This window comes from Manis javanica, chromosome 6 (genome assembly GCF_040802235.1).
Source record: "Manis javanica isolate MJ-LG chromosome 6, MJ_LKY, whole genome shotgun sequence".
Classification (NCBI taxonomy): Eukaryota; Metazoa; Chordata; class Mammalia; order Pholidota; family Manidae; genus Manis; species Manis javanica.
In genome coordinates, this window is record NC_133161.1 from 11,993,979 (window position 1) to 12,020,951 (window position 26,973).

Here is a 26,973-nt window from a genome sequence, read left to right on the forward strand (position 1 = left end):
CAGTTAAAACCGTGCATGCAAATGGAGCCATGGGGCTGAGCAAACGGCTTTATACTAAACTCTATTTAATAGGAATAACCTTAGCTTTTAGGTGAAATTAGTTTGACAAAAGGTTTGTGCTACGCAGGAGGTAGAGGACTCAGATTTACAAACACCTCAGCCCTCCAGGAGTGGCTGACTAGTATCACTCTCATAGCTGCATCATTAAATGTCCTCTACATGAATGTCAGAAACACAAGGTAATAGACGATAAGTAAACCACGTTCTCACAGGAAACAGTCTGCATCAAGAAAAACACTGAACTAGGGTATATTTATATTTAAAAATGAATACAAATATTAACCTAGATTAAATATCCTTCCCAATCATGTTTCATTATTTTGAGGAAAAAATTAGCATCACTAACACACACATGCTGGTAGCCTATCAAGGAAGAATGTCAGATTCTGTGCCAGTTCTTAACACTCTGCGACAGAACCAAGATCTGCTAAATTCTGTCTCACACAGAAACTTCCTGTGTTTTATAGCACAACACGCCTGCTCCCTGTGGGTGAGCCTTACACTACATGTGTGGACCCGCTTGGGTTTGTCTGTTTGTTTTATAAAGCACAGCTTTGAACACCGTTTGGAAGAAGACAGAGCTAAACAGGTAAGCCTGGTGGTTTGTACTAGTCATTCATGGGTTTTTATAGTCACTTTATAATCCTTAAAAGCATAAGATTTCTCTTTCCAAGGGATTCCTGGGCACGCACTGTCCTAAAATGGGTCTGTCTGAGGGTAAGCCTGTAGCTGAGGCCTGCACCTCCCCTTCCACACCCCTGGCTCCCCTCTGTGCGCCTTCTTTGCAAAAAGAAAGGCTTGTGTTCCGGTCATCTTACTCCGGGAGGATATAAAAAGTAAAAAAGATTATAATGCCTCACTAACAAATTCTTAGAAAATCAGGTAGTTTCTAGTTCTTTGCTTTCAACCAACTAAAGGACGATCTGACCAACCTGTTGGTAGAGTTGGGAGATCATGGTTAGTAATTTCCGGTGGTAGGGCGCTCTGATCTTTGGCGTGTGACTCCGAAGGAATTCAATGAGCTGCATGACCCTGAAACAGGATTCTTCCTATGGCCGCTTCTGTGCTCACATCCACAGACAGTGAGACAAGTGAGGTAACTGGTGGTGGAGTCCCACCTCAGCTATATATACAACATGTGTTATTGGATAAATGAACTGATCAGGAAAAAAACATTGAACATTACCTTTTAATCAAAAACTTACTGTTTTCTTCTATTACACTTTAATACTTATTACAAGTAAAAAATTTCCAGCATACAGATAGGTTTCTTTGCTGAAGGTGAAGTGGTATTGAAGTACACGTGCAAGGAAAAATCAGTTTAAAATTTTACACTGATTTATTTTTGTAAATGGATGGTGTCAAATTGCTATGTATTTAAATTACACTGACTATGTTTAAAAGAGAGATATCATACTTTTATTTTAAAATATCAGTATTTACATGACACCAGAAAGTATTCTGGCAACTCTTAACTTCCCATGAAAAGTTTCAGATGTCAACCCCAAAATACGAGCGGGGCACATGTGCAGAACAGTGTGTGGACTGCTGCTTTCCGCCACTATTGGTCCAGGTAAGGCTGGGGGACCTCTTGTAGTAGAATCACCGGGGGAGGGTGACTGCTTTTGAAACTAGATTTCTGGGCCCCAAGTAAGTCAATTTTCAACATGCACTCCAGGTAGTTCTCATGCAAACCAACACTTAGGAAGCCCTACTAAGAATTAGTACTTTGTAATAGTTCAGTCATGGCTGAAGGAAACATCTATTTTCGGAGAGAATGGAAACAAGCTATCTAAGCATCAGAGCTCATGAAGTCGCAGTACCCATGGAGAAGCCTAGAAATAGGACAGGGTGGCAGGGACAGCAGGCCCTTCCCTGGAAGTCCTAGGATGGCCAGGGAGGAGCAGTGGGGGGGCTGTGAAGTGGAGGAGCCTGCTTTTTACTGTGGCTGCACTTTGGGGTGATAAAGTCAGTGAGTGGGAGACTCCTGGAACTAGTCTGAGGGAAACTAGCACTTGGGAGGGATCACTGACACGCAAGCAGTGAGCATGCACTAAAGGGGGAGCGCTGTGAGAAGGGGTACTTGCCATGCAAACGCCCTCGGGATCCTCTGACAACACTGGGGACAGGTGAGGCAGGGGCCCCCTTTTGGTCCCAGTCTCCGAGCGCCTGTGACCTTGTGCCCACTCAGGGGGCTGCGCTCTGCAGCATCTGTGCCCTCTTCCTGGGGTCGCAGAAGAAGTGCAGTTTCCTGGGCAGCAGCTTCACCTCCACGGGCATGGCTTCGTACTCCTCGCTGTCAATGCTGAAAGAGCCCCCCGTTCCCTGCAGAGAAGCGGACACTCAGAAAGCTCCACACCCGTCAGGTGCAATTCTTCCACCCTGTCCCGGAGGAGTTAGCCTCATGTTCTTTCCTGTGGTAGGCATAGTGCTGGTTCTAGGAACATTCCCATGCTACCCTCCAGGAGAAAGGCTTTATTTTTTGGCCTCAGTCTGCACCTCACCCCCTTCCTCAGCTCCCGCTCTTCCCCCGCCGCACCAGAGTAATTTGAGATTTGCGAAACGAGGTTATAATTTTCAGCTTTTGACAGGGTCCTGCCATACCTTTCAGGAATCCATATACACAGGTCCTTCTCAGCCCTAATCTCCCTCAAATGAAAAGTGGGAAAGGCAGCTAATTCTCTTAGGAAAGCCATTATGTCCTCTTGACTAGGACTTACTCATTAGCTTTGTATCTTAGGTCCAGCAACATTAATATTACAGATTCTATAAACCCTTCCATAACTCATACATTTAATTCAACATTTACCATGTTGAAACTGGGGGGTTACCTTCGGTTTTGCCTACAGTCCTTTTTGTATACAGTAGTAGGATAGCTGTAGGTCTTCAGAGGCAAGCTGTAATAAATTCTAATCCTCAGGTATTACTAATAATTAACTGTACAATTTAAATTATATTTCTAACTTTTTCCTGCACCTCTATAAGTTATTCTACTAAGCTTAGCACTTCACAATACAGAATAATTTAGGGCCATCCTGAAAACGTCTTCCAGATCCCTTATAAAAACTGTGAAGGTAGAATCCACTATTGACATTTGCCAACTAGAGAATTCTGTGTATTCTAGTAACTTTGTATAATGTGCACTCAGAAAAGTAAGAGCCCAGGAGCCCTTGAAGATAACTTTACAGAGCCCTGGCTTAAAGATGCTGAAAGCCTTTATGACCTTATGACCTAGGGAGACCTGAAAAGATGAGAGAATCCCCTTATTTAAAGGGCTCGGCACATGTTGGCTGCCTAAATGAGGGTCTGTTAATAGAGAGGAAGAAAGGGATGAAGCAGAAAGGCAGGCAGACCGAGAAAAGACCAACAGGGCGATGAGCCCCTGCTCACCTCAGGGAGGCGCAAGGCGCACAGGCTGGCCTGGAGACACTCGGCGCTGTCAACGTGCAGCCTGGGGTTTCGCACCCTCTTACTCCTGTCAGTATAAGGAAGAACAAGCTCAGAAACCGGTGCTGGCACCCGCATTAGCGTGCAAGAACTCAGCAAGTTCTTTCTGACTTGATGGCACTGAATAGATGGACTTGTGATCTACTGAACCCTGGATTTGGTGAATTTTTCCCACAATGAGTGACCTCTACTTAGTATTGTGATATATTCTAGATTAAGGTTTGCCTGCTGTAAAGAACTGTGCATGAATTTTTCTTTATTTTCAAACAGTTCCATGTGTGCCTCTTTCTTGGACTCTTAAAAATACCAGTGAAATCAAATTTTTTAAGAAAAATACTGAACTTTTGTTATTTGGTACTTCATATGGGTCTGTTACTTGAAGGAGAAAATATTCTTTTATTTATGTGAACAACCAGTCCGAGAAGTTCTCTCAGGATTCTCTGTATTCATAGTAACAGTCCACTGAGTTTTACTCCACAGCCGTTCAGTCAAGGTGAAGGTGTAGTTTGCTGTCAGGCTGCTTACGCACACACCTGCCTCATTCCATATGTGCTCTTCCAGGCTAGTCACGGTAAAGGAAAAAATGAAAGCTAATCCAAGTAGTCCATGCTTTAGCATTAATTGGTAATAGTAATTCTTTAGTATATGAAACTTCCCAATGTTCCATCAGATGGAGCTGCCCAGGGGAAACATGGGCACTTCCTGTAGACCAAAAAACTGTTCCTGCTGATGAAGATGATGGTGGTGACATGTAATACAGTAACTTCACCTAACTTATGTGATATGAGCAGGCCTTCTGTTTTTGAATGTTAGTGCTATAAAGGAGATGTGAATATAAATAACCCCATTTGCCAGATTCTCCATTAAGACTGTGTAGCTTCTGGACATTCTCTAGGAGGGGAAGGGAAAGGCTTTTCTTGTCTCACTTTTACTACAGATACAGCAAACAAACCAAAGGCCACAGAACCAGCTATTCAGCATCTGAAGAATTTACTGAAGGCGAGAACAGCACAAACTAATGAAAGACCCGGTGCTGGTGCAGATAAGGCAGTAGCCGTGGAGACCAGGCCGCTGCAGCAGAAACATCTGATCCTTCAATGGGCACGAGAGGGCACGAGAGACAAAGCTCTTACAAGGGAGCCAAGCAGACACCAGTTGGCATGGTAACACCCCAGCTCCTCAGATGCTCTGAAGACTGCTGGAGGACTTGGAGCATTCTTAACCAATCACACTCTGGCACAGGAAGGGCTTAACAAATCAGACAGGGCCTGGAAGGTTATTTTGTAGTGGAAAATGGAAAAAAGCCTGGAAAGTGTCCAAGATACTCAATACCTTTTCAGGTTTTTCATTAATGCTCTGGGAATAGGACAGGGTGGACTGACATGAATAGTAACTGATACTGTGGAGTGTCTCACAATGAGAAGGACTTTTCCCGTAGTAACATACTGTGAAGTGCCTCACAGTGAAAAAACTTTCCCCACACATTCTCTCATTTGCCACTCAAAAACAATCCTGAGATAGAGGTGGTTACATTATTCCATTCTACTTACAGGGAAAGGATTCAGGGAAGTTCAAGATTTGTCCCAAGTTATGAGGCCCGTAAGTGGCAAAATCAAGATGTGTATCCAGCAGTTTTGACCCTGAAGCCAAAATTCTGGACACTATACTGAGCTTCCCTGAATTCTCTCAAGTGACAGGCAAAGACAGGGAAGGCCAAGCTACGAGATGTGCAGTGCACACATCAGCCCAAATGAAAATAAGGCTACGACTCCCAAACAAGACAAGTCCTCATGGGGTCTCTATCGCGGACTTCGTGGGCACTCTGAGTAGTAAAGTCAGAGGACACAAACTACTTAAGCCATGTTCCTGCAAACCCCAGTCCACTTACCCCACAGTTATGAAATCTCCTTTGCTGATGGTGTTGGGCTCAATGCAGATGTTCATGAAGTCATCTTTGCCCTAAAAGGTGAGGAAGAGTCACGTTAGCACTGCACAGTTTGGCTAGTGCAGCCCCTTGTCATCCTTTAGCTTCGGGAGTTCACACTTTGAAGTTGTGTATTACACAGAGGACTTAAATTGTAGTGAATATAGTTTCAGTCCTTCTTACATTAAGACCTTTACTGAGGTCAGAGAGGATTAAAGATGGCGGTGTGAGAGGTGAGACAGAGAACTCCCAAAACCACATATAATATGAAAATATAGTTAATACAACTAATCCTGAAAGAGCAACAGGTAAGAAGGCTGTGCCAGACTGCATACACCTGGAGAAAAGAGCAGACCTCATGGAACAGCGTAACGTACCAAAGCCTTGATCCGGTGAGACCCAAGCCCTTCTCCCACCCCAGCTCATGGGCGGGAGGAAGAGAAATGGAGCAGGGAGTGGGTGAAAGCCCAGGACTGCTGAACACCCAGCCCTGCAGATCTGTTTTGGGAGGACAAACCCACATTGCATGGTGCTCTGGAGATTAGTGGGGTTGGAAAGCTAAGACAGGAGGAATACTTGGAGAGACTGAAATTCCAGCCATTTGTGGAAAACAGGGATCCACATCCGGCTGCTCTGGGACAAAAGAAAGGCAGACAGTCTGAGAGACTTCCTAACAGCAAGAGGGCTGTTAAAGGGACAAGGATTGCACAGAGCTTGCTGCTCAGGAGAAAGGATAGGTGGACAAAATTGTCTGGGCACACACTGCCCAGCAGGCTGGGAACTTTCAGGAGCTTCAGGCGCTCCATCCCCCCCAGTTAGCTACTCAGCTCCGAGGCCCCCCACTGTCATATTCAGCCTGCTGTGCCTTCCTCCTGGCTTGCTGGCACCGGCTCGCAAACTAGCAGTCCCTTGCCCTGGCATCAGACCAGCCAGAGAGAGGCCCCACCTATGGCAGCTACAAGCGCAAAGCACAGAGGCTTACACCTGTGTGCCTGGCCCACTGGTTCTGACAGTGGAGACAGGAACTGCAGCCAGGAAGCAGGAAACAGCTCTTTCCTTCCCCCAGGCACAAGCACCGTTCCCCTGCGACCCCTGACATCACTCCAGGGGCTGAGCAGGTCCAAAGACAGAGCTTCTGGGCACTAGAGGGTGCCACATACAAATATGAAATGTCAAAGGAATCTGGTTCAAACAAAAATCTCACAAACACCAGAAAAAGGGCCAAGTGAAACTGAACTCACCAATCTTCCTGAAAGAGACTTCAAAATAAAAATTATAAACATGCTCATGGAGGTACAGAAAAATATTCAAGAACTCAGGCATAAATAGGACAGAGATTCAATCATTAAGAAATTCCATATCTGAAATGAAACATACAATTGAGGGATTTAAAAGCAGATTAGATGCAGTAGAAGAGATGGTAAATGGAATAGAAATCAGAGAAGAATATGAAGAAGCTGAGGCACAGAGAGAAAAAAGTATCTCTAGGAATGAAAGAATATTGAGAGAACTGCGTGACCAATCCAAATGGAACAATATTTGCATTATAGGGCACCAGAAGAAGAGAGAAAAAAAGGGATAGAAAGTGTCTTTGAGGAGGTAACTGCTGAAAACTTCTCCAATCTGGGGAAGGAGATAGTCTCTCAAGACCTTTACTGAGGTGTATATTTTACACACCACAAAATGCATCTACACTGCTTGGTTGGTTGGTTGGCTTTTACTACATACAGAAATGAAATAAAAACTCAGGTGTGGAGGCTTGTCAAAGCTCAGAGTGGGAGGTTTGAGAACTTCCCTTACAGTCTCTAGGCTGAAAGCAGGCCAAGCTTTCAACCCCTATATCCCAGCAAGTCTCCATCCTCACTGTGTCAGCATCACACCACACCTGGTGGATGTGCTTCTTCCTATCCAGAGTCCAAGTATCTGTATGGTTTTAACATGCAAGTCTGAGTTGAACAGCTGTGATCCATTTATGCCCCAGCAATGGTTTTAAAACTTTTCATCCTAACCATAGAACTTGCGGAAGAATTGAGCTATAAGGAAGTGGTTATAAAAACAGACTCAGCTCCCCAATCTACTACCAGTCAGTGACTAACAGCACAAACCTGGCCCCCTATAAATCAATCCCAATACTTATGTGTCTGCTTCACATAGAGGTTTTGTTTCTTTTTGGACAGATTTTAAACTCTATAGCCCCAGGATAACCCACAGACCTCTGAGAGCTAATAGTCTTTGCTTAAGATTCAAGCCTACTGCCAAAGCACAGCTTTCTCTCAAAGAGGAATTACAAAATATAGAGGGGACACCTTTGCTCTAAATTCACCTTTTATTCAACAAAAAACAGTAGCCAACTTTGGCCTGAACAACTGAAAGAAAAATTACAATCAACCAAAAAGAGTTAAGACTGGATAAAGCAGGTCTCAAGGGGTGGAGGGGAAGATTGGGACCTCAGTTTGGGACCGACATGGTAAGATTAAAATGTACATTAGACACCTAGGAGGATAAGTTAAGTAGATAGTTATACAGGAAAATCTGGGGTTTGTCTTTTGCAAATACTGTAAGTACAAAATCAATGTATGGTACTACACTGACATCAAATGAAAAAATCTTATCTCAATAGAGGTTGGAAAGTTACTTGAGAAAATTCAATATCCACCCATATAAACTCTTAGAAAAGTAGGAAGAGACGGGAACTTCCTTAATCTTCAAAGGAATATCTACAAAAAACCCCATCCAACTCTAGAGTGAAGCAATGAAACCTTTCTGTCTACATCAGGAATGACACAATGACACCTGCTATCACTACATCTATTCAACACTGTACTGCGGTAGTAGCCAGTGCAGTAAGGTAACACCTTAGAAGGCTAAGTATTTGAATCTAGAGAAAATCCAAAGGAATCCATAGATAAACTTAGTATGATTAATAAGAATTTGGTTAGGTTGCTGAGTCAGCATCCATTATAAAAAAATTATGTCCATCTACTAAATCAGTCAAGCAATGAAATTTTAGAGATACTATTCACAACATCAAAAATTAAGATAACCAGGAATATATCCAACAAAAGACAAATGTTACAGCGAAAATCCTAAAAGTCCATTGAAAGACATTAAAAACTTAAGAGATACACAATGTTCATACAACGGAGGAGTCAATATTGTAGAAATGTCATTTCTCCTCAAATTGATTTACAGGTTCAATGTAATCCTTATCAATACTTTAATAGATTTTTATGTGGAATTTAACAAACATTCTACAGGTTTACAGAGGTCAAAGATCCAAGAATAATCAACAGACTATTAAGAAGAAAAACAGGGACTTGTAAAATGATATTAAGAGAAGCAAAGTACTAGTATATATAGAAACAAAGAACATTAAATAAAGAAACTATGAGTATTTCCACATAGACAAACACAATGTATGACAGAGCCTTACTGCAGATTAGGGGGTGGATGCGGGGCAAGTGGACATGCCAAGAAATGGTGCTGGGACAGCTGGCTTTCTACATCAGAAAGAATATAAAATTAGAGCCTTACCTTCATCATTCACAAAACTCAATTATAGGCAGAAGTATTTCTTTTGTAAATAAGATGAAATAATTTTAACCAGGTTTTCATTTAACAATATGTGAACATCTTTCCATGTCAATTAATATAGAGAATGTTAAGTAAATGTACAAAAATGTATTTAATCAGTCCCTTGACTAGTTTGTTTCATATATTTCGCTGGTACAAATACAGTGAAATGCCTGTATAAGAGATCCTAATTTTCACATATTCCGCATATCTAAAGCCTCTTTCAGACTCTAATTTATCATTTAGAAGAATGTACTTCTAAATGATAAATGCACATTTTGAGCTATTGTATAGCATCCTCATTGTCTTGGGATATTTTATTGCATTTGCTCTTATTTTTTTTTTTTTTTTGCATTTGCTCTTATTTTTACAAAGAGATGAATGAATGTGCTGCTACTAGTGATAAGCACAGTATCACATACTTTTATAACTGGCACAGATAAAAAGCACTCAGCATTCTAAATGTGGCTAATCTTGAGCTGCAATCACATACTCACTGAACTCAATCTATTCACTGGTATTCAATCATCAGAGGAAAGAACAATGTTGAAGAATATGAACAAAATACTGGAAATATGTATTATCAGAGATTGGGTATAAAAGAAATGTATAATTAGGTATCTTTTATAAATTGTTCTGGAACAGAATCTATTTTTTTAACCTTAATATATTCACCAATGTTTTCAGAATTCCATAGGTAAGAAATATGGGACTATCTACACTATGCAATCTAGTTATTTCTGTAGGATAAAATCCTAGAAATATATTTAATAGGCCAAGCGTATGCTTATATTTTAGGTGCTTCAAATACGCCAGCAGGAATGCCTTTGAGAAAGGGTGCTGCGATTTATATTCCCATCAGAAATACAGGAGTGCCCATTTCTCCACCCATACCAACAATGAATATGCTTTTTTAAACCTATGACAACTTGATACTCTTTTAGTTTACATTTCTTTGATGTTGAGCACTTTTTCTGTTTCCCTACCTATAGAATGCAAATAAAAGTTATATCTACCTAATGTCGTTATGATTACATAAAATTCTTAAGATAGTGCCTAGCGTGTATTATATATTCAGCAAATAAAAGATTTTTTTTCATGTTTCTTTTGTAAATTTCTATTCCTGCCTTTTTCCTGTTTATGTCACTCCTTTGCCTACTGAGGCTGTTACAAAGGAAAGTATTAACTCCTGGTTTATCATATTCTAATATTTTCCCTAATCTGTCTTTACAAAATTTGCATATAGTTTCTTTTTAAATTGTCAATAGACAAATGCATCAATATATTTACTTTAAGTGCCATGATTAGGAAGGCCTGTCCTCCCCAGGTTTTTACTGACAATTACTTAGATTCCATTCTAGTGCTTTAATGGTTTTATTTTTTAAATTTAATGCTTTCATCCAACTGGAATTAATTCAGGAGGTAAAGGACACTATGTCATCTAAATGTACAGAATGGGCATTTATTACTTTCATAATTAGAAAACAACTCAATACTCGGAATAGTAACATTAGAGTCAAACGTCTCTCTGCCTTCCTACCTTCATCCCATTCATACTCTTCACTACATTCAATCCCACAGGCCCATTTTCAGACTGACCGGATTAGTTATGAATATACTACTTGGATTTGCATCAAACCTGATCAAAGTAATCAGTCCACAGTTAAGGCTAACTTGTGCTGGCATTCTCACTGATACAAACTACTAAGGCTTTCTCTGTACCAGGGGTCAGTGGCCTTCCTGTGAATGGCCAGAAGGGAAATGTTTTAGGCCCTTGGGCCATAGAGGCTCTGCTGCAACTCCTCAGCTCTGCCACTGCAGCACAGAAGTGGCCACTGACAACGTATGTTTGAGGGAATTGGCTTTATCCCGATGAAACTTCACTTACAAGTACTGAAACTTGAATTCTGTGTGCTTCTCATGTATCACAAAATATTCTTTTGATTTTCCTCCAACCATTTAAAAATGTAAAATCAATTCTTAGTTTTGTGGGCTATACCAAAACAGGTGGCAAACCAGTTTGCCAACTCTGTTTATTTCAACATTTTGTAAGGGTATCCACCACCTATAGCAGTGCTATCCAGTGGAACCCTCTGCACTGACTGAAATGATTTCTAACTGTGCTTCCCAATGTGGTAGCTACAAAGCACTTGCAAGGTAGCCATTGTGACTGAAGAAGTTTTAAATTGTATTGAATCCTAATAAATTTGAATTTCAACTTAAATAGCCACATCTGATGACTAGGAGCTATAGTACTGGCTAGTGTAGGTCGATAGACTGGACTCAAAATAATATACAAATATGAATACAGATGTGTGTGTGTGTGTGTCTGTGTGTGTGTGTTTCCCACCACCCGCCTCCTGGGGACCTAAATTACCTATTTTATAGTCACAAAAATCATAGGTGTTTACTCCAGGAAAATTTGCACAATTTTGATTCTCATGACAAATGGGAGTGGCTAAGTTTTTGTTCTAAAGGCCTTTTGCCCTCAGTTCTCTCAAGGCAGAGAGCTCAGTGGCTGCTACGGCGCAACGCCCAGACTACTTGATCAGAGCCTCGTCAGCTCTAAGTTGTGTCTTCTCATTGTGTCTTAAAGGCACACCACATCCTCTTTTGCATGATCCTTTCCTCTTTTTGCCAACAGGGTAAAAATAAAAATACTGCATTAGTGGAAGAGCATGTAGCCTTTGTCCCTCTTCCCAAATACTAAATGCTGTTGTGATGAAAAAGCACACTTACCATCAGGTCAGGCTGATTGTTCCGTGTCATGATGGACAGTTCAATGGCAGACAGCTGCACTTCTTTCCAGACCTCTGGGCTAACCTCTTGGGAAAGGGCTGTGAATGCATCAGATCCAGATCAATCTCACCACTCTGCCAATGGCCAGCTGCCAGCTGCTCAGCTCAGCCTCCTGAGCCTGTCTGCTGACTCTCCACCTTAGTTTTATTTCATACGTCACAAACAGGATAAAGAGCCTAGCTCAAAATGCAATCTCTATGCCTGAAACATCCCACCAGAGTCACCATTAATAACATAAAGGTCGGTACAGAAAGAGGGAGCCACTGTTTGGTCAAAAATGACAGGCTGTTCCCATTGATGGGACATTGTTCTGGTGTGAGGCCTGCTCAGGGGAACACAGAAGGATGAATTCAGCAAGCCCTGAAAGGCTTTTGCTCTAGGGAGTCTACCGCTGAGTGGGGTTGGCAGTTCCCAGACTGTCCAGGGCTCTCCGATTTTCAGCGACCATGGCGCTCACCATCTTGGGGCCGTGCCCAGAATGCCGCGAGCCTGCGTAACGTTCTCCTGTACACAGACGGCCGTGGGGGGGCCTCCTCTGCCTCGCTGGGTGGTCTCTCTGTAGGTTCCGTGTACAAGATAGAGGCTTGATGAGTCTGAGGCCACTCCTTTAAATGCAAAGAGAGAAAAACCTTGTCATGCACACACAATTCCAGACCCTGGGAGCTTCTCTCTGCAGAGGTTACTATTCTACCTATATCTCCTAGAAAGCAAACTAACAGTCTCCCTGGATGGAAGTTCCTCCAATTTGGAGCATGAGACCCTCGAGCTTCCTTCTGTTCAAGGCCTAGTTTGAAAACCATGAACTTAGGGACTGCTGCCTGAACTGCCGTCTTTAACAGGACAGGCCAACTGCTACTACTTGTCCAAAAAATCACCACTACAGATGAGCACAGCATCATCACATAATAGGTGTATGTTGCTTTACAGATAGACGGTCACACAAAAATGGACCTGATGAAGTCTAATTGCATTGAATACCTTCCTCACTTCTGGAATCATATTCCTCACAGAGGACAGAGGGTTTCACCAAGCTTCACAATCCAGACAAGGCTTCTCACTCCTGCTTGGAAGGCCATCCTTCCCACACTCAGGACTTCTTTTGTCTTCTACTTCCTGGCACCCCAAGTCCAGTGTCATCCTGGGTCTCAGCAGGGTCCACAGGAATAATTAAACGACACCCTAGCCTCTCGGCCTTTGACGTCACCTCTAGTCGAGTTTCCCACTGCCACCCATTTGCATGACCAGAACTACTCCATCCTGGAAACCTAAAACCTCGATAACCTCCTTTCTAATCACATCCCATACTCTGTCTCCTGGTTGATTCCTTTGTGCCCAGTATGTCTCTTAGGGTGAACTCCCTGTTCTCAGGTTTGCAGGTGGTGAGTGACAAAAGTAACAGCACTGACTCTTCTCTCCCCGAGAAGGCACGGACCCAGCCCCCTCCTTTCTCTCTCCCTCTCTGAAAAGTGGCTGTTCCAGGGACTCACACAGCTGCGGCTGCTTCATGCAGCGAGTTTGGTTACCACGGCAGTCTCTGCCCTGAAGGAGACATTTTAAGCAGGTAAATTTAATTTGGAGTATTCAGAAATCAGATTGTGACCACATATCTAAACTGTGTCCTTCACTCCTGCTGACATTTATAAAGCTGAAGTTTTGATCTTTATTGGCCTGGTTCCTGCATTTGTTTACATAAATTGTTTCAAGCTCAGAAAAGGAAGAGAGGGGTGTTATTTTGGGGTCCTTGAAGATCCTCACCACACCAAGTTTTCCATGACTTTGAGAATTCCAGTCCCTGACCAGCAATTTTCCCTCAGGGCCTAATTAACACAAGATTACATCACTCTTTTCCATTCCATCATTCCTGGTCCTCCTGTCTGTAGTCTTCCATAATAAGGACCTGAAAAGCTCCAATTCTCAATCAATCTTGTCTCCAGGTCTCTGTACTCCTACACCATGGCTCGGTATTATTGGAGAGAAAAAAATGGTCTTGCTGAGTATCGACGTGGGAAAAACAGTCGCCCAAAGGAGCAGATCAGTGTCACGACAAACTCTCAGCCTCAGGTCCTCAACGCCACTTGCTGATCCTTCTCAACCTCCCTATTGTCATCTTTCTTCAAAACGCCCTAGACCACCACCACCAGCTGCCTCACCACTTTGCTTCCTCTGCTTCGGCGAGCACATCAGGACCTCGGCGAGGACCTCGGCGAGGACAGACTTAATACCTCTGTGCTCGTCTTCCTCCGGGCCTCTCCCCTGCTGTCCCAAGGAAGATGGCGTCCCTTCCCCTGTCCAAGGCTAGCCCGGCATTTTGGATCCGTTCCCTCTACTTGCTCATGGTTTCTGCCAACTCAGGGTTGTTGTCTCTTTTCTCTCACCTCTTCCCACTCTTTTCTTTTATTTTGCTTCAGGGTATAAGGACATGAATATCTTTCCAATTAAAAAAAGAATACTCCATTGAACCCATATTTCTCACTGGCCTTTTCTATCTGCTTCCTTCCAAGTCAGACTTCTTGAAGGCATGTTCTCCCTCTGTTGTCTCCACTTCTTTACCTCCCATTTATTCTTTAACTTTCTTCAATATGCCTTAAGCTCCTCCACTTAGGAGCTGCCAGATTCAATGGATCCTTTCCTGTCGTTAGACTTCTTGCTGTTCTTAAAATGTCACTTTCTCCTTGAAATTCTCTCTTCCGCTGGCTTCGATGCTAATCCTCTCACCTAGGTTTCCTCTAGCCATTCTCAGTCATCTTTTCCTGCTCTTTAAATGTTCACAGCCCTTGGAGCTATTCTGGCAATCTAGTCTCAATGGACTTGGTCAAACCCATAGTTTCAATGCCGCTCATACACTTAGGAGCCTAAATCTATTCTTCAGCCCAGATCTCTCTGCTGAATTCGATACCAACCTCACAACTTCATCTCCACTTGTCTGTGCCAAAGGTACGTTAAACTCAGCAGGTGCCAAACTGAAAATGGCATCTTTCTTCACAAATCCTACTCTAATTATTATCAATACTAATGGTAATAATTAGTTACCAAACTCTGATCCCTCAAACCAGAAATCTGGGACTCCTACACTCTCCTTCTAGCTTTCAGAAGAATTATTCTACCTCAGTATCTCTTTAATCCACCTCTTGTCAGTACTCACTGTTACTGTTTTGTCTATGCCTCATCACTTCTCACCAGATTACTTAGCAATGTTCTACCCGATGCCCTTGCTTTTAACTACCCAAATCCAATCTCTTATCTACAGTGTTGCTGAATAATTTTTCTAAAATGCAAATCTGCTCATGCCATTTCCCTGCTTAAGTCTCAATAACTCCCAGGGCTTTAAGGATGAAGATCAGATCCCACATGGCAACTTGCCATAATCTGCCCCTACCTAACCCTCAAACTCCCTTTCCTGCCATTTTACTGTACTGGCCATAATTAAAGGCCATATTACACCACTGGGACTCCACCCATCCTGGCCCCTTACCCAAAATGCCCTTTATCTAGTCCTGCGTGTATTTCAAAACCAGCAGAAGCATCGCCTTCCCTGGGAAGACTTTGCGGGCCCCCGGTCAGATGTGAACAGCCCTCCTCTCTGCTCCCATCGTGGCCTTTCTGTGTTTCTCTTGTAGGACTTGCCAAGCTGCTCGTTTCCCTGTACCTCGTTCCTGGCACATGAATCCTTCTTAGGGTGGGAAACCTAAGAAATCTATTCGTCTTATTTGACTTTGTATTCCAGGCAGATAGCAGGGCTTGCCGCATGATAGATATTCAAAAATCATTTGCTAAAGAAATGATGGAAACAGTGTACATTCTCCCAGATTCTATAACTTAAATATGTAGTTACTCTATTTCTTCCTAAATGCACTCACTACTCCACTATGAAATTATCTCCCTGAGCAATAGAAGGAATGCACTTTACTAAGTTTGCCTTAGGAATAAAAAGGCCTTGCTCTCCCAAGGTCATTTTAATAATCATGTAAACTGGCTACCCCTAGTTCTTCAGTGGCTTTATTTTTTTCATTTCTTTAATCCAACTGAAATTTATTTGGAAAATAAAGGAAGCTACGATTTCCAAATGACACATATTACTTTAATAATTAGAAAAACACTTGATACTCTGAATATTAACATTAGAACCAAACTCTTCATTACATTCAAACTTCATCTTTTTTCAGATTGGTCAGCCAAATTGGGAATATACTCCTTTGATTTACATAAAAGCTGAACACAATATGTAGTCCACAGATAAGGAAAACTTTTTTATTAGCATTGTTATTAGTATACATGGTTCAGTTTCTCTCTGTCAACATTTTTCAGTGTATGGTCCACAGCATCACAGCCCAATAGAATTTTCTCTGATGATAGAAACATTCTATCTCTGTATTGTCCCATACAGTAACCATGATCCTTATTTAGCTAGCATAGTTTGAAACCTACTATACTATACACAAGCCCATGCAATTAGAAATATGCAGATACAAATCTTCAATTCATTTCCAGATACTAATATAGACACCCTTACAAATAATTGATGAGATATAGGTCATTCTGTTCAAGGTTTGGCAAGAGTGAGTAAATGAACAGACAAAGGGAAGTAGAATGTTAAAAAGAAATTAAATATGGGTTTGGTAATAGAGGGAATGAGTTGGTAGATGAGAGGTAACTGCTTATCAAAAAGGAATGCTTTCTGCTTTGTACAGAATTAAGTATCCCCCATTTTAGTATTGGTGGATACTAAATACATGGATATAGACATATATATATATATCTGTAGCAGAAAATTAAAATTTAAAAATGCAAATACACATCACAAAATAACATAGGGCACATTTCTACATTGTAAATTGCATTTTACCTTAAGGGTGCTGAAAAAGTGAGCTGCTTTGGTTTTTAGAGGCCCAAGATACCAGTATCTGAGAAAGATCAAGATAAAAATTGATGAGAATATGTATCAGTGTAATAGATACCATTCACAACAGACACTACATTAGAATCGCCCCTCTACTATAAGCACTGTCCAGAGGACACATCTACCAGAGGTGTTCTACGAATTACACCTCTACTCATAGCCTTGTAGGCTTGGAGACTGTGGTTTAGCAAAGGAGAGCTTTACAAGTACATTTTTAATCTGCATTTCAATGCCATGTCAAACAGTATGTAATTAGGTATACAGTAGGTAGATCCTTGCAGTTTACAAGGATATATAATCAGTCTCCTTGAATCCCTAAATTGGCAAGCATTGCTGTAATACATACTTTCAACCATAGAATACAGTTGAGCATACATTCAAGAAGATGAGTGGAGAATGATAAAGCTGCTAAGAGATGTAGATGCTGTCTGATCTGATATGTCACTCATGAACCAAATGACTGTATCCTGTATGTCATGTTCTCTCTCACATAGAAACATACAATTAAAATTTGTAAATCGGCATCATTTCACATTACTCATGTTATGCAGCATTAAAATGGCAAATGTTAAATCTGGGAATGAAGAGGGTCTACTTCGTATTGCTTAATACATAAAAGCTACTGAAGAGAGCAAGATGCCTACTTGGAATTAGAAAAGTGGCATAACGTAGATTCCTCTCTAAAACTTACCTCTGTCACCTACCAGCCCATCTTCACTGCTCCCTATTTAATTCTGATCAATATGCATTTATAGACTGCACTTAACTATCTATATGGAGGAAAACAGAAGAAATATAGAGTATAAAATTTCTGCCTTTGAGGGCTTGTAATTTGAAAAAATGAGGCCCCAAAAAGTAACAGAAAGCCATTGTATAAACTGACCACTACTGATTGGTAGTGAAAGTCAAAAAGGGACAAGAAGTCATCAAGGACCTGAAACCACTGGGGCAGCCACACTTACATAATGAATGGCCCAGAACACAGTAAAGGCATGGAATTTAGGAAGATGGGATGGATGTAGACACAAGAAAGAGGGAAGGAAATCATTCTAGACCGAAGTTGCAGCAAAGGCACAGAAACACTGAGAATAATAGCCAGAGCAAAGCTTAGTGTAAAGATACATACGTGACTATGTAATGAGGGGTGGTGGAAGATTAAATTGTGCCTTAAATGCCAGAACAAGGGGTTTTGATATGATCCAAAGAGCAACGTGGAGCCATTCTGATTATTATTCAGGTTAATTGTGTGATGCTACTGATGAGGGCTTTGTCATCTGATTTCTAACGCTTACATAATAATTTGTTTCTTTTCCCAGCTAGCCAGATAGAAACACATCCCGACTGAGTTTCTCAGCTGTCCACAGTTCCCTTCATCTCTACCAACAGCAAACGTTGGCACTGTGCTTGCAGTCTCCCCCTGGCCAGCTAAGGAATTGTTTCTTGCATCCCTACTGTTTCTTCCTTAACACACAGAGCAACTCAGTGGCCAGTCCTAGTTGATGTATTAGACAGCAAGGACCAGAATTTTTAAATTAATTGCTCAGAAATCAAAATATGGGCAAGTGTGTGAGATACTCCTAAAGGGCTGACCTATGCTTGTGCTTATTTACTGATTAATGCATTTTAGAAAGGAATTTGTTCTCACCAGACTTTTTTAGAGAAAACTAAGCAATTCCTCTTGGTGAGTTGTGGTATTGAGATTACAAATGAAACACAAGGTAATTTGTGGAATCAAGATAATCATGGCATACTTGCAAATGAAAAGATATGAAACATTAAATAATGCAGTGTGTATATAACACAGTAATCTTTCTCTTTTGACATTCCACCATCAAGAACCCCCATCAGCCGGAATAACAAAGTTGAAACAAGTGAGAGGAATTTCCACATAGAAGTGTGGCAGAAATGGCCACAAAGTGAAGGAGAGGCTTCTTGTACAAGCCATGTGTGAGAGCAATCATAATTCATTTAAACTATACTAAAATTGCTAGCCTGTTTTTAAGAAAAGGTAGAGACACAAGAACACTCATAAGATAAGAAGCAAGCCCCGTGCAGTGTCTCCTTGGGCCCCCCAGAAAGCCTTCCCCATGTTAGCTCTCCACATCAAACAGAACAAGGCACACGCACTTTCCAAACCAGTCGTTTCAGTTTACACAATGAAGTCTGCAAAAATAGGCCCACGCCCATTAAAAGCCAGCAATGGCCCCATTCCCCTCATTAACAGGCACCTTGCTTCCCGCTCACCACACAGCCAGGCATCCGCCTTCCTTCTCTGAGAGGTGACCTGTGGTCTCTCAATCTGCAATGCTTTCCAAAAGAACACTTGTCAGGGACGGTCCCCCAAGCAGGGCTGTGAACACGCCCCACGCTGTGGCCCCCCTACTGCCTTCCACCTGGTACCCAGTAAAGCAGCCTGAGGAGGGCAGGCTATCCAGCCCCCCCTATTCTAGCCTGAGTCTACCCCACACTCAAATACTGTCTGGAGATGTACTCTTCTCTTCAGCCGCTGCTGAGTTAGTGGGGAGGAAAGCAGGGTGCTCCCCAGCCTTCCTGCATCCCAGATACATGCCACCTGTTACTCAGACAGAATTCAAACTCCAGGCCCACCAAATTTATTCCTAGAAGATCACTGTAGATTGAAACCTCAAAGACGGGAACACAATAAGATTTTTTTAAATCATCACAGATCAATATAGTAATCCTTTACTTGCTAACTTTGACGCCAGCATCTCTGAAAGATCCCCATCGAAGGCCAGTCATTGCAAACACAGGTTGTTCCTTTTCACCCTGGAAGTCAAATACATTCCGATTAGTGATTACAGTGACTTGGAACTCTCTCCAGGTAAGTAAGTACCCAGCAAATATTCGTGGCCTACTTTTCATCAGACCAAATTCTAGGATGTTCAAAGTTTAAGAAATCAACCCTGTGAGGACTCAGTCAAGTACCTGAATAACCCACACTGCAAAGTGAAACTAATTGTTATATATTAGGCCTCATGAATCTGCTGGCAGGGAACATATTATCATATTTCAGATTGTAAAATAAGGACTACCTAACTATGCTGGTCCTTGGACTGATTAGTAGTCAGGTCAGCCAGAATTTCTCTCTCATATATGTGTCCAAGGCAAAGATAATAATCAAGCCTGCATTCTCTTTAGAGGCCCACATGCTCTCAAGCAAGATTGAAATCCTGATACTCTCGAATGTTTCACCCAAACATCTGAAAATAGCTATTTCTCATAACAAGTCAGAATACAAAGGGATTTGGATTTAGTCCAATGCTGTATAGTCAAGTATTGCACATTACAATCAGTGAGTTTATAACAATCAGTGAGTTAAGCAATGTATAGAAAACACACAATACAGCCACTGCCTCTAAGATGTATACTCCATGACGGACCTTTCTTCAAGTACAAACAATATATACACCAGGACTCTACAAGGCCTTTCCGTAGCTCAGAATGGCAGCCACAGCCCTAGAGCACCCCCATTCTAAGGAGAACCGCCAGCGTCAGCACAGCTCCCCAGAATTTGCTGCTTGTGGGCAGAACCAGATGAATTTCCACCACGTCCTCAGCCCAGCCAGCATACAGGCACTGGAGGAGAACCCTTGGCGCTGGAAGCTGTGGCCCAGAGAAGGTACGCTTCGTCTCCTCCCCCAGGGAGGGTTGATACCCCCTCAATCCCAATTTCAGTCCCATTCCCACTACACTGAAACCACATGAGGGACTGCTGGGAGAGTCATACACAAGCAGGGGCAGCCGGCAAGCTGAAGACACCGGCCTGTCGTTCCTCGGGCGTGTATCTACTCAAGCAGGAGATTTTCTTTTCTGCCCTCTGTACCTGCTCAAGCAAAGGGAAGGGCAGCTAGACAGAGACGGTAGAGCAAAGAGGTGATGGGAGGCAACTCACACGCAGGGACCCACTGGTCTCTGGGGTGCCAGGGGAGTATTGTGGAGGACAGCAGGGCTTGGAGCCATCCTAAGGTATGCTAATCACTCATTCATTTTTCTCATGGAATTACCACTAACAAATACATATCAGGGACTAGCGATAAAAACTGTCTGCCCTCAAACAGCTCAAGGTATGCTGGGGGTATATACAGAAACAGACAGTAACAATACAACACAGCAAGTTCACATAACAGATGTGTATCGAGTAGTATGAAAGTCCAGAGTGTGGGCCTATATTACAGGTGCGTGGGAAGCAAAGGAAATAATAGACAGTCAGGAAAACAACATACATTTAAGAACAAAACAAACTTAATTTAAAGAATAAGGATTAAATAATGAAGACTGGGGAAGGTTAGGGAGAGGCTGGGAGAGAAAGAAAAACAAGAGCAGAAAGGCCCTTCTAGCCTAAGAGAGAGAAACAACACTGAGTTTGCTTTATCTACAGGAGCATTTTCCCAAATGTTCCATCAGATGTTAGTAAGTGTTACATCTAATGATAGCGATAATGATGATGATAGAAGATACCGTGGTACAATAAATTGGAAAACACCAATCTTAGTTGGTTTGAAGCAAGTTATGTTTATTGCAATTCTTCTCAGTGTCTTTAATATGTTAATATATATTATACATCTCCAAAAGAAGAGATACAAAAGACAATAGAAATTGTACATGCAATACAAATTTTCTTGAGTTGTCAACTGTGCGATCCTTCTGTGGGAGGGCATTTTGCGTAATTCACGTCCCCTGGGAAAGGCTGCATGTAGTGTAGGCATGAAGTGCCGAGACAAGTACTCAAGGTTTCCTGACTGGTGCTCTAGGAGTTTTCTCTTTTTCATTTCGGGGGAAGAATTTCAAGAATTTTCTGTTAAGATTAACTGATTTGAGGTGCTATGTGCTAGCAAGCCATGGGAATGGCTTGGGATTATAGGAAATGAGTGTGAGATGATCTAGAGAAGCCCAACTAACAGGCAGACGGGTGCAGAGCTCTCTGGATTCAGAAGAGGGCTGAGGCTGAGTAATGGAGAGACTGGTCCCCCGTGGAGCACACACCACACAGGAGAACTAAGCAAGCTCAGAGGACAGAGTAGAAGCTGACAAAGCAGCAGAGCACCTTAGCCCTGCGAAGGCTGGCCAACAGTCAGAGTATGAGATGGACACTGAAACCAAAGAAAGGTGCACAGCCAGCTCTTAACAGCAGAGGAGATCTGCTGCCCCAAGTCAGAGATGCCCCAGGAAAGAGGAAATCTCTGAAAGAAAATGGACTCGTGGTTTGCAGAGGAAATTTAACTGGGGACGATGGCTGGAATAAAAGCTTAAGAACAGTGAAAAGAAAGCAATTCCTGTCAAGTAGACAGGGGCCTAAATCTAGGAACTTTAGGAATTCTAGAGGAAGAGAAGGAAACAAGGTAGAAGGAGCTCTGAGGTTCTGAAGCAGCTCCGAGCATCAGCTTAAGAGAATGATCAGAGCAGAAAGGAGCCATGCAATTAGCCAGGAATGAGCAGCGGGGAAGGGAGAGTCCAACCTCTCACCCCCCATCCATCTCACTTGCTGCTGGGCTGGCAGGGTCTAAGAGGCTGACTGAAAGAGCAAAAAGAAAGACCTAGAAAGAACTCCATAAATCTTCCCAGTAGCTACCTTAGAGTCAAGCACAAGGAATTATAGGTGAATACATGAAAAATTGTGGGATAGAGCCGAGTGTCCACCCGGACAAAGCAGTGAAGTGGAGAAAGCAATGGACCATAAGACAGAAAGTGGAGAGCCTTTCTACTTCTGTCTCAGCACGACCAGTCTCATTTGACCAGGTAACTCTTTTTCTTTTTTTAATCTGTCAAATGAAGACACTAACACACACCTTGCCAGGGCCTCGCTGAGTTGGAGGTCCACATGAGATGTGAACACACACTGAACGATGTAAAAAGCTAAATATAAAGCATTACTATAGCTTCCAAGGACTATTTGTTTTATCTCTGGAAAATCTTCAGTTACATGCTTAATTGGGCTTGGCCTTGTTTTTTAAAAGAAGAGGAATCTGGTATCAGGCTTCATCTATAATGCTTTCCCCCATATTCTGAAAGTTATTTCCAAAAATAAGGAAAAAGGAGAAACTCAGTTTAGCTGCATGGCTCAGAAATGACAGCAGAGGCTGTTGTACTAAACTGATTTTAGAAGTTTCCTCTTGCTGGGTTATGTCATCAATATATAGGGCCTGTGGTAAATCTGATACTTTCATCAATTCACAAAATCAGTATATTTGAAAGAAAAAGATAAAAGAGACAAGGCATTTAAATACAAGCACAGTCAGCAATTTCCAGGTAATCTTAATTACTCTGGAATGTTTTACTTCTCACCCATACATAAGCTACAGTAAATCACTCAGTTATTAAGAGATACATCTTCATTCCTCTCTTCTGGCAGTAACAATATTTCAAAATAGTATTGTCACAGATGTGGACGTATAACGCCTTCCTAGGCTAGAATTTCAGCACAGTCCTTCCATTTTGTGAGAACAAGTTAGCTTCATTATATGCTAAAGAATCAACTGAAATTTAGATGTCTCTTATCATGATAATGAGCTCATGGTGGAGAGTCCAAATCTCACTGCACGAAGAACAAAGGAAAATAGGTTCACCAATCGTACATACAGCCAACACGATATAACAGTGAGATTTTCGGGCTGGAGTTGGGAGTCATGACACAGTGTAGACCCTTCTTTTGCAGATACCAGGCGACTTGAATGCACTGAATGGTCACAGCCTTTGGAGGACAACCTCAAGACATTTTCAAGACCGAATCTCAGGGAAGTACTCAGGGCTCACGGTTCACAGGATGGTTTGGCTTTATGGCTCAGCCTTCTTGGGAATCTGCCCTTTTTTCAGGGGGCTACGGTGGGGTTGAGGGAGGAGTTTTGATGATGAAGGAATCGCTACTTAACTACTATCCAGTGAGATTATCTTTTTTCTAGGAATTAAGTTCTTTTCAATTTGAGGATTTTGATCAAGAATCAAGAATGGCTACTGGGTCTTCTTCCCTCCAAAATTTCTGTTTTGGAAAAATGTCCAACCAAAAGAAGGTTTTATGTATACAATGACCATTATTTATACCTCTCACCCAGATTTTCCAACTGTCAACATTTCCTCATATTAACTTTATAGTGTATGTACATGCTTTATAATATTGTTAATCACTTGCAAATGAAATGCAGACTCTATTGTACTTCTCCCCTAAATATTCCAAAGAACAAGGACATACACAAACCTAACCACAACACCACTGCCACTCTCAAGAAATGTAACATTGACATATAACATAGTGAAATATCTCTAATTGTTTCAATAATGTTTCTTATGGTTGTCACTGTTTTTCATTTTTCCAATCCAGCATCTTGTCATGTACTTAATTACAGTATTTCTTTCATTTCCCTTAATCTTGAACAGACTCTACCTTCTTTTGGATTCCATAACATTGACATTTTTGAAGAGGACAGATCCATTGTTTTTAGAATGTCCCAAAATTTGGATTTGATTTTTTCTTATTATTAGATTCAGTTTGACTTAGATTAATGTTTTGGGCAGGAAACTACCTAGTTGATGTTATATTCTTCTCAATATATCTGCCACAGAAGGAGGCAGATAATGTCCATTTGTCCTATTATTGGTGATGATGTTTGATCATTTGGTTAAGTTGGTGCATGCTAGATATCTCTCCTATAAAAGTATATTTTTCCCTTTGTAATTACTAAGTGAGCTGTGATACTTGAGACTGTGTGGATATTTGTTTCCCAATGACCTTTTATCCAGTGGTTTTAGCATCCACTGATGATCTCTGCATGAATTTATTTCATTGGTGATTGCAAAACAGTAATTCTCTAACATTCCTTCTACAATTACAAGCTGGCAATTCTTCTGTAACTTAACTATGGACTCAAGATTCTTCGTTTCTTCTTCAGTGTATTATATAATCCATTAGCATTATTATTCTTTTTAATGTTCAAACTGGCCCAGAATTGACCAAAGGGCTATCATGTGCCTGACTCCTCTGTATCTGGGTTGTCTCCATCAGTTTTTCAGTTGTGCCTTGCCTTGTTCTCGCCCCGCCTCTGAAAGCCATCTCTTCAGACTCCTGGTAAATTTTATGAGGGAATGGTATTTAGAAACCAAGATCTGGGTGCAAGGTATATGCATTGCTATTGGGTGTCATTGCTTCTAAGTCCTTTCAGTGGAGGTATATTATTTCTAAAGTGTATATAATATCCAGTGGGCATATATTTCTAAAATATGTATTTCTAAACAATTCATGAGTTCTTATAGAAATCAATAAGAAAGTGTTAGACAACCCAACAGAAAAATGGGAAGTTCTGCTCCCAGCTAGGATGTAGAAAGATACAAAGAACATTGTCCTCACCCTAAAAATGAGAAAAAGCCAGACAATCTATAAAATCATAATTTTCTTAAGCCCATCAGAGAGCTGAGATTGCAAGACAAGTAACCTAAATTCCAAAGACAAGCCCCCCCAAGGACAAATGGCACCTGAGAAAGGTTTCGCCTTTGGCAGAGCGTGGGAGAAAAGAAGCGGCTACCAAGCAAACAGCAAAGATGAAAACAGTCACTGTCCTAGGTGGTTTATATTTATTACCTCTTTTAATACTCAAAACAACCATATGAGACAGAAATTTCTTATGGTCCTAAGGTAATCAAGACAGGAACTAAAAATAGTGATACACTATATTGACAGGAGACAGAGAAGAATTCTTACATATAACAAGAAGATCAAGAGATAAGGTTTAAAACTGGTAAGTCACAGAGTAGTACCACATACTTAACACTACTGAACTGTACACCTGAAAATGGGTATGATGGTACACTTATTTTTTTATCAGAATTTTAAAAAGCATGAAAAGCATATTAATTAGTGATATCTAGAATAAACAGGTAAGATTATTATTCTTTGGGGAGCTAAACTTGGGATAGGAGAGGGTAAAAGGGACTGTTGATTTCATTATCTCATTTGCACTGCTACATTTTTTTTTCTTTAACACGTATGTGTGTATTACTTTGTTAATTTTTCACACTTTGAAGAAAAGATTTTACCTTGATCTGTAAGACATCAAGTGGAACTGTCTCTCCTTTCACAATGGCAAGTGTAGCATCTGTAATGTGTCTAGAAGATAAGAAGGAAACGATCATATTGTGCAAAATTATTGACACCTCCCCCACCACACACACACACACACACACACACACACACACACACACACACACACACACACACACACACACACACACAACCCTGCCCAGAGTACTAATAGCTATTAGCTGGGGTCAGGAAAAAGACATATTCCTTCAAAGTATTCCCAAAAGGCAGAACAAAGGAGTACAAAGGAATTACTGATACAAATACAGTGGGCAGGCTCTGATACAGCCTCAGAAAGAAGGCTTTGCAAAGAGAAATTTATACAAAGCCCCACACATTTATTTATTTCACATTTATTGAGTCTTTACATTGTGTCTGACTCTTATCACTGGAAAATATGGTATCTACATAAATAATAACATCTTTCATTCGCTGTAAAAAATTCACTTGAAAAAACAATGACTTTTTACTCTAATAACCTGAAGGGAGATTTGGACAGGATTTGTTGGAGTTACATAAGCAAAATATAATCCAGAACCTAAGACATATCCTTTTACTTTTCAGGATTACCAGGATGTACTTCATTTTAGTTGCTGATTCTTTTGTTCAGACACAAGACTGTTGCTACCTATGTTCTCATGTTCAGTTGAAAAGTCTATAGGTAAAAAAGGCATTTGCTATAGACATCCATTCAAGACATATGAAATTATGCCAGGCTCAGAGGCAATTCTAGGGTTTATACTCTAATTAGATCTAAGGTCAGACACACATTAATATACAACAAATAGTCATCAGAAGGAATGTTAAATCAACAAGTAGCCAGACTATAAGATATTTGCTCTCGGAGCAGAAAGAAAGAGTAAACCTACATCAAACACTTTCTTCCCCCAGCCTGTCCACCCCTGTCACCTATCTGCTGTCTCTGCATGGTTGGCCATTCCCATCCTTCAGATCTTGGCTGAAATGTCACCATTTACCCTAACCATCCTAGAGATATGTCCTTCCCTGGCATTCTCTATTACTGAAGTCTGTACTTTTCCCTTCATAGGTTACAATTTACAATCTATACATTTTTAGTTACATCTTTACCATCCCCCTCCTTCCAGAGATTGAAAGTTCCACAAGGTTAGTGATCATTTATATTCATTTATTGACCTGTATAAAATCTACAGCTAGCAGAATAAGCAA

General features: G+C 41.4%; 1 protein-coding gene across 4 annotated transcripts in view; it reads right to left on the reverse strand.

The window, feature by feature from the left end:
- Positions 1-1,235: 1,235 nt before the first annotated feature.
- AGK (acylglycerol kinase) overlaps positions 1,236-26,973 on the reverse strand; it is a 118,060-nt gene continuing 92,322 nt past the window's right edge. For all 4 annotated transcript variants that reach the window (XM_036994574.2, XM_036994577.2, XM_036994575.2 and 1 more), the window contains exons 9-16: positions 25,743-25,812; positions 19,408-19,487; positions 16,647-16,704; positions 12,261-12,408; positions 11,744-11,841; positions 5,396-5,466; positions 3,451-3,535; positions 1,236-2,385 (exon numbers count right to left, since the gene is read on the reverse strand). In XM_036994574.2, coding sequence (XP_036850469.1) covers positions 2,248-2,385; positions 3,451-3,535; positions 5,396-5,466; positions 11,744-11,841; positions 12,261-12,408; positions 16,647-16,704; positions 19,408-19,487; positions 25,743-25,812 — 748 coding nt within the window. In that variant the 3' untranslated portion in view covers positions 1,236-2,247. The remainder of the gene's footprint in view (positions 2,386-3,450; positions 3,536-5,395; positions 5,467-11,743; positions 11,842-12,260; positions 12,409-16,646; positions 16,705-19,407; positions 19,488-25,742; positions 25,813-26,973) is intronic.